Consider the following 14,299-nt stretch of genomic DNA (forward strand, 5'->3'; position numbering starts at 1 on the left):
TGATGAGATGAGGATAATGAGCATAAAGATTAAGAACATTATGAGATTAGGATAATGAGAATGATGAACATAAAGATTAAGAAAATGAGATGAGGATTATGAGAATGATGAGCATAAAGATTAAGAACAATTATGAGATGAGGATAATGAGAATGATAAGCATAAAGGTTAAGAAAATGATGAGATGAGGATAATGAGAATGATAAGCATAAAGATTAAGAAAATGATGAGATGAGGATAATGAGAATGATAAGCATAAAGATTAAGAAAATGATGAGATGAGGATAATGAGAATGATGAGCATAAAGATTAAGAACATTATGAGATTAGGATAATGAGAATGATCAGCATAAAGATTAAGAAAATTATGAGATGAGGATAATGAGAATGATGAGCATAAAGATTAAGAAAATGATGTGATGAGAATTATGAGAATGATGAGCATAAAGACTAAGAAAATTATGAGATGAGGATAATGAGAATGATAAGCATAAAGATTAAGAAAATTATGAGATGAGGATAATGAGAATGATCAGCATAAAGATTAAGAAAATTATGAGATGAGGATAATGAGAATGATGAGCATAAAGATTAAGAAAATGATGAGATGAGGATAATGAGAATGATGAGCATAAAGATTAAGAAAATTATGAGATGAGGATAATGAGAATGATGAGCATAAAGATTAAAAAAATTATGAGATGAGGATAATGAGAATGATGAGCATAAAGATTAAGAAAATGATGAGATGAGGATAATGAGAATGATGAGCATAAAGATTAAGAAAATTATGAGATGAGGATTATGAGAATGATGAGCATAAAGATTAAGAAAATTATGAGATGAGGATAATGAGAATGATGAGCATAAAGATTAAGAAAATGATGAGATGAGGATAATGAGAATGATGAGCATAAAGATTAAGAAAATTATGAGATGAGGATTATGAGAATGATGAGCATAAAGATTAAGAAAATTATGAGATGAGGATAATGATAATGATGAGCATAAATATTAAGAACATTATGAGATTAGGATAATGAGAATGATGAGCATAAAGATTAAGAAAATTATGAGATGAGGATAATGAGAATGATGAGCATAAAGATTAAGAAAATGATGTGATGAGAATTATGAGAATGATGAGCATAAAGACTAAGAAAATTATGAGATGAGGATAATGAGAATGATAAGCATAAAGATTAAGAAAATTAAGAGATGAGGATAATGAGAATGATGAGCATAAAGATTAAGAAAATTATGAGATGAGGATTATGAGAATGATGAGCATAAAGATTAAGAAAATGATGAGATGAGGATAATGAGAATGATGAGCATAAAGATTAAGAAAATTATGAGATGAGGATTATGAGAATGATGAGCATAAAGATTAAGAAAATTATGAGATGAGGATTATGAGAATGATGAGCATAAAGATTAAGAAAATTATGAGATGAGGATAATGATAATGATGAGCATAAATATTAAGAACATTATGAGATTAGGATAATGAGAATGATGAGCATAAAGATTAAGAAAATTATGAGATGAGGATAATGAGAATGATGAGCATAAAGATTAAGAAAATGATGAGATGAGGATTATGAAAATGATGAGCATAAAGATTAAGAAAATTATGTGATGAGGATTATGAGAATGATGAGCATAAAGATAACTGTGATGATGATGATGTGAAACTATTTCATTATAATTAATAATGGCGTGGTAGGCCTATAGCAGGAAGTAGGCCTATGATATCCAACGATGAAGGTTATCCGATAACATGACTCAATACAAAAACTGATATATTATAATTAAATATTAATATCAATGACACAAGAAATTGTTAATACTGTTGGTGAAAAACATAACAAATTTAATTTCATTTTGTCGAGGTCTCGCAGTAATCCACTCGGCATTGGTTCATTTAAAGAGCGCAAGGGTCACACTCGTAAAATGATACATATTATAGATAGATACAAATTAAATAATATGAGACTTTAACATTAGGCTCCTCTATTCTGAGTATAGCTTCATATTTATCAAAATAAAGCAGTTTATTTGAATCTAAACTTGGGGATTTTAACGCTAACGATATTCAAATCTACGAAAGGGTGTAAATTTTCGCCGGGAAGGGAAACAAGTCATCAAACTGCAGTGTAGGCCTAAATTCCACAAGAAAATAGGGGATTCAAGGTGAGTCAGCCGCCCCCGGCCCATAAAATTCGAAAATAAACAGGCAAAGGGTAGGACATTTGAAGACAGTACATTGTGTTTTAAGTACGGTTTTTAAAATTAAAAGTTTTGAGTCCAAAATCCTGCAGGATCAGCATTGAAACATTTGAGCCTCTGAACCTATTATAAAACGCCAAAGAGCTATGTTTTTAGAGGTTTTAGAATATGTTGTCACTATAAGATGCAATTCTATCAAATTCCTATAGAGGAGAAGGGGTGATAATCTTTCACCAGGGTACTTCGGCCACATGGGAGACGAGTCGATAATCCCGCAAAAATGAGTACTGTACCAATTCGATATAGTCTTCATAATGGGTAAACTTTCACGTTTTACGACCATTGGACCAAGAAACTGGCTATAGAATATGAAGGTGACGTCATGATATTAATTAATACTGTACGAGGGTTTATATGTCATGGCTGATATTGTTAATGCGTTTCACATATGACACATATAAAAGACAACCCAAACAAATACAGGAAACGCTCTACCTAGTAACTTGTATTTAAAGTAGTTTATATGGCCCGCCGTCTTACTTATAGGTCTATTTGGTGAATTATCGCGGGTAAGCCTCACCCAAATGGACTTCCTTAACTCCCACGGTTTGTAACTGCCAAGGTCATTGTAGGCTCATCTAGTCTAAATAGGCCGGAAACTAAAAGTACAGTTCAGCCGTACAGGATAACATTATTGGTTAAATGTTTAATTACTAACATTTTCTTATAATGGCTTTCCTTAAACTATCTATGATAGACATAATTGGGAAATTCCACAGTATTTGGTCCGTGGGTTGAACAATTTTATTTCATACATGTCAAATTCATATTTATTAACTACAGACTGTTTCATGGATGAGAGAGATAAAAATACCTCCTCAATCTTCAGGTGTTAGGCTTTGAGTAAAGTTATTAGAAGTAGAATGATCAGGAATAGACTGTTTATAGTTAATATATGCAAGCGACAGAAGTTGTATATTAGACCGTTCTATTTATCTATAGGTGTCTTTAATTATTGACCTTGATATCTCAATAAGAATTTTCTAATTCTATGTCTGCATGTGCTAAATAATTCGATCCTTTGATCATGGACCTATACATTTATAGGTCCATGCTTTGATTAAGCTCCAGTTATTCATATTGTAATCAAGTATTTTGTTAAATTTGTTTATTAATTTCATACTTTTCAAAAATTCAGAATTGTTACTTCTGAGACATTTCGATTGGGGTTTTCCCTCACTTGTGTTTAATAAAGTTATGGCTCCAAGATATTAATTCTTACTTTAAATCTTAATTTTCAACTCCTAAGGATATTAAATTGCAATAGATTTAAACAAGTCTTTTTAAAACTTGTATTTTTTATTTAAAAAACTTTACTATCAAAAGTTATTAAATGTTACTGATGGAACATTTTTGTTATGGATGGGATGGCATTTTTTAAGAATTAAAAAGTGTCTTTTTACTGTGGCTGGTACCGTACAGTATGTACTGTACAAAGGTGTTAACTCATGTTGTTTATTAATCACAAAACACTGTGGTATGTATTTAAAATAACAACCCACAAAAGAACATTACCTAAATCTAAAACAACATGACTGGGAGTATTAGGTGTGGTCATCACTTTGTAGATTTCATTCTTTGTGAATTTGCAACCAACCAAGATACTAAATAATTAAGATTGAATTTTACCGTAATAGTAGGCCTACTTGGATCCACTAACAAATTCTGACGTCAGCGCCAACGCCAAATTTTAAAGATTCGTCTTAAATGTGTTAATAGCTTGTTTAGTATGCAAAACATAACTTTTAAATTAGTATAAATAAATATTTTGATAACATTTAACAATATTGCGTCTCTTTATAACTCGAATAATTAATTTTATAAATAATATTCCATTTTATGAATTTTTATATTTTCACTTGACATTAACTTTTTAACAGTTTTGAAAAGGTTTAATTATATTTTGATTTGTATATAAAAGAAGATTACATTGATTATAATATATAATCATATTAATAGCAAAATCGTATAATTATTTAATCTGAACAAAAGTGTCCCGTCCACGACGTTCGCAAATGTTCCGTCCATAACAATTAAATATAAATCATATTTATTAATAAATTTGCGGTTAAAATTTTATAATTAACATTCAGTCATTTAAAACAACTATCTGGTAACATAATAATACAAAAAGACTTTCATAATTAAAATTGGCCATAAATGTAAAACATTTATTCTACTTTGAATCTTCTATTCTTTATTATTTCTAAGATATGTCTAGTTATATTCACAAAAATGTCCCGTCAAAAAAAAACAATACTGTGGAATGCCCCAATTATGATGAATGAAAGTAATAGAATTAAAAAAACAAAGATTGAAAGAATTTTCATTGTTGCTTTCCCTTTTCCTTTTCCATGTACGTCCGTTTGGTGAAGCATTTACAAAATCGATCAAATGCAACTTCAAAATTTGTAAGAAGAGGAAAGTTATGTACTATGTACAAAAAACAAACAAAAGCAATGATTTCACAATATAAAAAAACAAACTGAACAATAAAATTAACCATGGAGCTATACATTTTTTTTTACAATTTTATAGCTCCATGAATTAACAAGTTGACATTATGCATACAATTTAACTATTTTTGCTTTAAATTACCGTTTTCCGGTAATTAATTTTGTTTTAATCCTTGTTCAAAGTGAATAACTATTTTGTGGCATTAAAATGGCATATTCAAAAACAAAAATTAAATGATTATTTTTTAGTGGGGGACAATAATAATTACGCTTATGCAGATTCTGAATAAATTATTAGAGGGCGATATTCTACTTTTTAAAGAAACAGACGGATAGAAAGAAATGAGACTTGACTAAATGGTACAAACGCCCTCATTAATATAATTCTATTCAACGCAAATTTTAAATCAAATTATGGAGATAATATTGTTCACTTACTATAATATCTATGATAAAATGTAATGTGATTGTTATAGTTAAAAAACAAGTTAATTGATGTAATTAAAAACAAATTATCAAAACTATTCGAAACATGGCATACCAGTATTAAAAGGATACGCGATGATTATAATAAACCAGACCAGACGACAAAAAAAAAATGATATGCGCCTTTTAAATCTAAAATATGACTATATATTAATATATCAATCTTAGTCTCTATCATAATGAATGTTACATGGGCTACATTATAGGCTCAAGCTTCTTTCACAGTAAAATAGTTTTGTCTTTGCCGCAAGATTAACTTATTCTCATGATGTTTCATCAAGTATTCAAGTAAGTTGTTTATATTTGCTTTAACCCTATAATTTTTATTCAAACAGGTAATATCATTTTAAAATTCATATAGATCTTTAACTGTGTAGAAAGAAGACCAATTTCGGAGTGTTTTTTTTTTACAATTACAACGAATAAATTTAATCTATGTCTATCACTATCACCTTTTAATTGATAAAATAATGAGGTGTTTTTGTTTCTTCATACTTTCCTTTCTCTTATATCGAATATTCCATGTTTAAAATACCTTTTTTAAAAGAATTCCATAAGAATGGCCGTTAGTTTAATATTTTACATTTGGAAATAAAAAATAATAATTGGCTTGAACCAAAATGGTAGGCCTATATTTGCGAACAATACCATGATGAAGCACTTAATCGTTACTGTATTATAAATAAAAAATACCATATTTGGTGCGGATTGGGTGAGTCTCGTTTTCGATAAATCGCCCTGGAAGACTGTGGAATACAAGTTCTTTGTTACGATTTATTAGTCACGTTAGCAGATTGGTATTATTATTGTTTTGTATCGCAACAGTGATTTTTTTATGACGTCATCGAGAGGCGGCGCATTCGATATGGGAAAATAAACAATTGGAACCGGAAGTTTTAGACAGTAGACTGGCACACACGAGAGAAGGTCGGGCGGTAGAACGGATTGGAAGATTAAACCGGTATTCACCGTATTTTATAGCATCTTGAGGCCGAATTAGTTCATTATGGCCGGGATAGATGAAGGACCAGAATTTGGGAAAGGTGATTTTGTCCTTTTGGATGAAATTAGTGAGGATATGTTTATGCAGAATCTAAAATTAAGGTGAGTTGTCTGCCTATTTTTTTATGTGACATCTTTGCACCACATCGCCGAACAACCTGATGTACTTTTCATTTCATATCCTTTGGCTTTGTAAACCTGTTTTATCAGCAGTAGGCATAGATAGAAATTGACAGGTTTTAAAAATACAGATAAAAAAAACCCAGAATTGTTACTGTGAAGGTGGATATTTGGAACAAAGACAAAATGAAACAGACATTGACAAGAGGTAAACATGGACGAATGCTATGTTTCAGCTATTGTGAAACATTCAAAATTGAGTGATTTAAAATTAAGCTACATCAAATATTTTTTCTTTTTCATTATGTTTTTTGTTATCTGCACTTGTCTTTTTTATTTTACACTACAGTATAAAAATGATTCATTGAAATAAATAAATATGCATTAAAAAAAAATTTAAACATTTTAGGTAAGTTTACCTCTCACCAGGGAAGAGTGAAATAACATTCTTTCCTGACCATGACCTGAAGTACAAACAACTTGACATTTATGTTTAAAATGTTTTAACATGGCTTATGAAAAGTCCCCACCCCAGGTCCCCCACCTAAATACTGATGATACAGTTACAACTTAATACTCTTCAATTATTAAAATTACTATATTAATATTCCATTTACAAAATATCGATTTTACACTAGTTGACGCCAAACATTCAAGGTTGACTTGTTAATGCAATATAAATTCACAAGTCAGTGTTCGGTGTTGAATTCACACTCTTTTATTGTAAATAATTACTTAAATACTATAATTGTGTTAAACATTAATACTTAAACATAACAATCTAATAGTCGTTCACAGATCAAGGTTTCTGATTAATTATTCAATTAATTATTTATTCAACTTTAAATCCATACATTAATTACTATATACTATAAAGGCCTGTATTATGAATATTTAAAAAATTAAAATGGTTGCACAAATTCCAACTATTGGAGCTGTAGAACTTTAGTACTGTTTCCTATATTAATATTTTGAATGGTTATACAGTATTTAAGAAAGCAATTTAATATCTTTTTAAAATCTTTTGATATCTACAGTAAACCAGACATATACCAAAACATGACAATGTCTTGTTCTTGGTTATATTATTTCCATGTTTAATTTATCATAAACAAATAACTAATTAGAAATCCCCTAACAAAGTTAAAATCATGAAGATTCACATAATGGAGCATTTATAATAATACAACCGTTTTCTTTAAATTTAAGTAAGCAATTCAGACATACACAGGTCAAAGGTCCATTATCCATCCAAGTACCACAATTTTCTGATCGTAAAAAGGAAGCTCATAGCGTAAAAGCCTATCCCTTTAAAGCTCGGATTTGATAACCTTCATGTAAATATCTTAAGCCAGCTGATACAACATTTCAAATTCACTTGTGCTTTTGCAAAATTCTTCCTATAATAAGTACTTTGGTCCTGTTTCCAGGAGACAAGTTATTTTGTTGTAGTTTGTACAATATTTTACTAGCAGCAGTGCAGTAATGCTATGTTTCTATACTACTGTAATTGTATTAAAATAAAGTGGATACAGAGTAATATTATAGACAAGAGACATCTGCTAAAAATTCGTTTATTTTTAGAAGAATAACCTATCAAAAGAAACTTATAATGTGATTAGGAAAAAAAGCATCAACTCTGCCAAATCCTGGATGTCTTAATATATGTAACTCAACCAAACCTGGGCTTTCTAACTGTAGCCTAAATACTAGAAACTCAACCATAACTAGGCTGTGTCTAAAAACTAAACTGAAACTGCTAGGAATTTCTAAATACCAGAAACTCAACCATAACTGGACTGTCTAAATACCAGAAACTCAACCATAACTGGACTGTCTAAATACCAGAAACTCAACCATAACTGCACTGTTTAAATACCAGAAACTCAACCATAACTGAGCTGTCTAAAAACTAAACTAAAACTGCCAGGGCTTTCTAAATACCAGAAACTCAACCATAACTCAACTGTCTAAATACCAGAAACCCAACCATAACTAGACTGTCTAAAAAACACCAACCAAAACTGGGCTGTCTAAATACCAGAAACTCAACCAAAACTGGACTGTTTGACCTGTTGGGTCGATCCAAGAAAGTACAACACTGTACTGTACTGTTAATTTTGGAAGATATCTTTTTTTAAAGATGCTACAGGTATCACTACTAATTATTGATCTCATCAATGACATATTATGGTTTAGCGTAGTAGAAATACGTTTTCTGTATTTGTAACAACTTTAACTGTAAGCTTACTTAATGATGGTGGTACATTGGAACGTTCCCACATGAGGGCGTGGTTGTGGACTGGTTCATTTTCGGAAAGGGTGCTCTAAGAATTTTAACTTTCGTATCTAAGGTCACCCCTCCTCTCACGAGCATGGGATATTTTCAGTTTAGAGTGTGTAATTTTCTTCTCTACCTTATTATTATTACAGTTTCTAATGTTGATTAATTACAAGTAAATTTTAAAAAAGTTTATAATGGTATAAATGTGTTTCTTGGTGTTTATAAATACAACACACGCACCTATTAGTAATTCTTTTTATAAATGTTTCAATTAAATTTACAAATATTCATGAATTAATAAGAGTCAGACAGTGATGATAAATACTTAATGTTTACATTGTCGCCTACACCCATTTCAAGTGCATTCTTTTCAATTATCAATATTTAAAAGCCTTATATAATAGATAGGGTGTTGACACTGAGTTATATTTATAACAGATGAATTAACAATTTGTCAGGAAGAATATTGGACCTTCATGTATCCTATTTTCCAGTTGATTTAATTTAAAGAAAGGAATTTTGTGTCTGATGTCTTGTCTGAACTGAACTTGTAACTGATGAATAAAGTATAAAGTTTAATGGAAAAACTGAAACATGTGATGAGATGCTGAAATGGAAGTGTGAATTAAGTTTAGTACAGTACGTTCACACATGTTCCATTTCATGTAATGGAAGACAGCGACGTTAATTATGGTTTTCTACTGGTATATTCAGTCCCTACTATAGTAGGTGGGATGATTCACTCATGAGGGCACAGATGATACCATTATCAGATAGGGGTGCTTTACAGAATTTCTTATTTTCGTAATTGTATCCTCTCTTCGGAGAGAGAGGGCTATTGTTAGTTTATACAGGTAAGCGGCACTTGCAGACTTCCGATACCATGGTTTTTACGGTTCTGCTATTAAACACAATAACTTTGAATGTACATTAGCTTTAAGATGAGGAAGTGTGCGAGTTTTGGATGAGAAACTTTAACATTCTAAAAAAAAAAATTTTAGTTTTGTTAATCATTTTTCAAAATGCTCCTAACTCTGCATACCGTACTGTAGAATACTGATGTGGAATTTAGAAGTAATAGCATCCATATTTAGTAGTAGTACTGTATTAGTAGTACCTCGCATCCAAAATGGCTGGCCATGAGTGTTTTGGCCAAAGATATGCATATGTCTGACATATTTTGTGCATGAACGATTTTTTATAGGGTTACTGTAGGTTTATTTTTTGGGTAGGTTTAGTATTTAACTGTATGTCAAATTTCCTAACAATACAGTCATTCTTTCCCTTGTCATAAAAAAAATGAAATTATCTTTTAGCATTGATTGATGCAGCATTGGATTTGAACCAATGTCTCTAACACTTTAGGTATGAACACACACCGTGACCGTGAATCACAACCTCCAGCATCTCCTATAATTTTATTGATTTCTCTATGTTTTTTATAATTTATAAAAAACATTTAATGATTAATGAGTGATGTAACATATTATCATATTAAGGACATCTATTTATGAATGAATTCTTTTTGGCAAATAATTTATCAAAGTCGGTGGTAGTTCACCTTACTGATAATGTTTGTTCTTCCATTATGTTTGTTAAAGTTATCACTTCCATATTTATTTTAGTGGCAGTAATTATTTTCTGTTCAAACATTTGGTTTAACGTCTGTCATGCATCAGCGCTTTCAATTTACTTCGGTCTCTGCAACCATGGGAAAAACTATAAACAAAATATTACATGTTTTTTAAAGAATGTAGGGTATTACTTTATAGTTAGTACTGTAGTATGAAATCATTTAATAACAATTAATAGATTGTTTCGATGGTTACAATATTTTCAACAATACAGTTCTACAGGTATAAAACTTACGTAGGGCCTCGCTTAATAACATTATGAATAAAAAGTGTGCTATTTAAAATTTATGAACAGTGTTATAAAATTATGTACTGTACTCAAAATCACATTAAAAAAAAGTAGAATTTTTATACAATTACAAGATCATAAAAATTTGTTTTGTTGCTATTCACAAATGAGCAACAAAATGGAATTTTTCAATGGTATTTGCATCAATATCAGTTATTATACACATAATCAATACCCCCTTTGAATAATGCTCTGTTTAACAAATATTCAGTGGACTAGTCAGTCTGCATCCAGGTGTAATTTCACCATAGCAACACGACACTCTTGTCTATTGGTTGTTTTTTTATAATATCTTCCTGTCTTTCAGAAAAGAATAAAATCAAATTAAAAATATGTAATTTCAAGTGTTGAAGCAAATGAACACTTTTCCTTTAATCATCGTCATGCCAGTCGACATGTCAATGGAAAATGGATATCATAATTATTGCTTTATTTCCAACCCTACAGTAGTTAGTATTTTGGTCAATTCAAGGGATCATGTAAAAATTAAAATTAGTAAAATAATTTTGACATGATAATACAGTAATAAGTTTGACATTATGGTCCCTAATCATACATGCACCCAGACTCAGGATTACGTTACTTTAGCTTGAAATGCAGTAGCAGCATATAAAATAAAAGGCAGAATATATCATTAGATATTTATATTTTTTTATATTTTCAGATATAGGCTAAATTGTATTGATTTATATTTTAGAAATTTTTTTCATGCATAATTATTTAATCTGTGGCTGCTCCTTCATCTCAATTTAGGAAATATTGAGAAGGAGCATGAACAGAGAGTATGCTGTACAGTACTGTAGGTCCTCCCTGTTTTTTCTTCTTTCATACAGTAGCTGACTTGTTCCCTTTGTGAATGTATAGAATGATACAGGGACGTAGCCACCAGTACGGTTGGTAAGATTTCAACCTGACCCCTTTTTTTCACAGAGGCCTTTGACAACCCAGGGGCTTGAACAGAGATTGTTCCCTTTTTTTGCGAAAAACAGACCACTTTACATTTACCACTCATTTTTCTTTTGTTTCAGATTCCAAAAAGGAAAAATATACACATACATTGGGGAGGTAGTTGTGTCTGTGAATCCATACCGTACAGTTGACATCTATGGCCAAGATGTCGTGGAAAACTACAAAGGAAGAGAAATCTACGAACGGCCACCTCATATATTTGCAATTGCTGACGCTGCCTATAAAACAATGAGAAGAAGGGCCCAAGATACTTGCATTGTCATTTCAGGTATGTATATTGTTGTATTGTATGCTACAGTAGGTATACCATTTCCATGTGTCTTTTAGGTTATTTTTACGAAATGTGTAAGCACTTGGAACCTGGTGCTGGCACTATAACAAGACCATATAGATGGCTGTAGTCGCATGCTCAAGTTAGTGTTTACCGACCGACATAGTGAGCTGTAGAGTCGCGTTGCACGCGTCTAAAATCAGAGCATCCTTGAATGCAGTCGACTGTTCATAAACTGAAAAAAGGCACTGGATAACAAGTCTATTACGTGACTAGCTTACCTGAGAGGTCACTGCACACTTCTTAAGGACCAGTTTGCACCCTCAAATTTGCCGGGCCAACTTCAACCTCCAAAAGCTCTGCTACTGAAAATATTAATGACATTTATTTACGGTAGTCACTAATGAAAAATAATCAGAAGTGAGAATAAGCTAAAGCCCAAACAAACTCTGCACTTACTCCACACAGACAGTCATTAAAAACTTTTTAATTAAGGACTGATTAATTACTGGGGGATGATGTCCCCGCCTTCTGTCATGCAAAATTAAGTGGGTGTCTGTCTTCCACAGTTCAATAGAAAATTGGTAATAAAAACGTTAAGAAATAGCCAACAAATTTAATTTAATAGTTTTAGGCAGGTGTTAAAAACCAGTAATTTGAGCTTTGTATCATGCAGAGAGAAAGTCTAGTCTTTGAGTTTTCTCTTGAATTGATACGGACACCATGCTGGCCACAATGGTGTATTCACAAGCTACTATACACATTTTTTAACATTCCTGATGGTATTGTTGCCCCTCTGTCCCTCCAAAGTCGGACCTTACAAGATTTCTATGTACAGTACACAAATAATTTTACCATTATCAAACATAATGCTACCTTCTGTATTAAAGATGTCAATTTACAGTACATGCATACTGTATCTTTTGCCATAGATGTTTACTGAATCAGCATCACTGTATTTATACTGTACCTAAACTACTTAAATATCTACTGTACTGTACAGTGAAATCAAGTAATTTGAACATAAACATTTAATAAGTCTTTCTCTGTATCCTATCACCATATTTTTGGTTGGGGTTGTACACAAATTGTGTTAGGCCTACTACTACTGTATACTTCACTTGTCTATACTTTTACCAGTGTAGCATAATATCCATATCTCATTGCTACACATTTATCAATGTTATAAACATGCAATACAATCTATACTGAATGTTTCTTAAGTCCAAATTCAGATTGATCAGTAGCTGTAAACTTATCACTAAATTTGATTAAAATATTCCCTGCTACAGTACAATTGTGAAATTGTAAATTTACAGTAGTCTCGGCATTTGCACATTTCCACCAATTGAGTTAGTCCCTTAATATGTGAGACAGTACAGAAGTATTTAAAACATTTACTAACTACAATCATGTAAAAGGTTGCTATGCTACTGTAGCTCTATCAAAGTATTTTGAGACATCAATTATGTTGTATAGTACTAAACTAAACTATTATTAGAATGTCTTAATGTGACTTCACATAAATGATATTTTAAAAGTATGTGCATGTTATTGATGTCTTACCTTCAATCAACAATGAAGTTTGTTTATTTAATGTTGATTGTGTCTCTGATTGTGTCAAATGATTGTACAATACAGTCTCTCTTCCTTGTAATTGAAATTGCCCAGACAAAATTTATATTATAAATATGATACGTAATGACATCATTTCCTTTGTCCAAGTTTTTTAGGTAGAAAGAAGGTTTTCCCAACTCTGACGTTTTAATGGTTTACATTCTGTACTGTACATTACGTACAGTATACTGTAAGTGTATAAGCCAAGTATACACTGTCCGGTTCTTTATCCGGACTGTATTTGGTCGATTTAACATACGGTTCAATTGTAACTTTTAGGAGTCATAGTTTATGGCATCATTTTAAACTTTTCAACAATAAAAAATGGCCGTTCAGTACAAGCGAATACATACGTGGTATACCTGAGTTTTGCATTTTAGTTGGTTTTTTCTCTTTCATGGCTTTCTGCCTGTGGGAAGGTCCACTACTACCAGAATTTATAATAATTTAATGCATTTTATAGCCTGTACATTCAAAACATCATTACAAAATTAGTTTAGCCATGAAGAAACTAATTTCATCATAATTTAGGTTATTTTATTGTAAATGATAATTGTAAGCTGAAAAATGCTTTGTAAACTTGTTTTCATTTGTTTCTCATAAATCAAGTGGAAACAGTTTAAAATTTAATATGAGATACATTTTCAATAATTCAAGGCCAGTTACTGTATGGCCCCGTTTCTGCTGCCAAAAATATACCGTATATATACGGTATATTTTATATACGGTATATTTTTTGGCAGCAGAAATGGGTCTCATAAAAAATATATAGTATATATTTGCGGTATATATACTGCATAAATATCCCTATCGTTTGTGGATATTATACGGTATATTCCAAAATATACCGTATATTTCGTTCCCCGTTTCTGCTGCACT

General features: G+C 31.1%; 1 protein-coding gene across 3 annotated transcripts in view; it reads left to right on the forward strand.

Moving 5' to 3' along the window:
- The first annotated feature begins 6,151 nt into the window (after positions 1-6,151).
- LOC140057852 (unconventional myosin-Id-like) overlaps positions 6,152-14,299 on the forward strand; it is a 34,402-nt gene continuing 26,254 nt past the window's right edge. For all 3 annotated transcript variants that reach the window (XM_072103623.1, XM_072103620.1, XM_072103624.1), the window contains exons 1-2: positions 6,152-6,338; positions 11,592-11,800. In XM_072103623.1, the coding sequence (XP_071959724.1) occupies positions 6,241-6,338; positions 11,592-11,800 (307 nt within the window). In that variant the 5' untranslated portion in view covers positions 6,152-6,240. The remainder of the gene's footprint in view (positions 6,339-11,591; positions 11,801-14,299) is intronic.

The sequence above is a fragment of the Antedon mediterranea genome, chromosome 1 (genome assembly GCF_964355755.1).
Source record: "Antedon mediterranea chromosome 1, ecAntMedi1.1, whole genome shotgun sequence".
NCBI lineage: Eukaryota > Metazoa > Echinodermata > Crinoidea > Comatulida > Antedonidae > Antedon > Antedon mediterranea.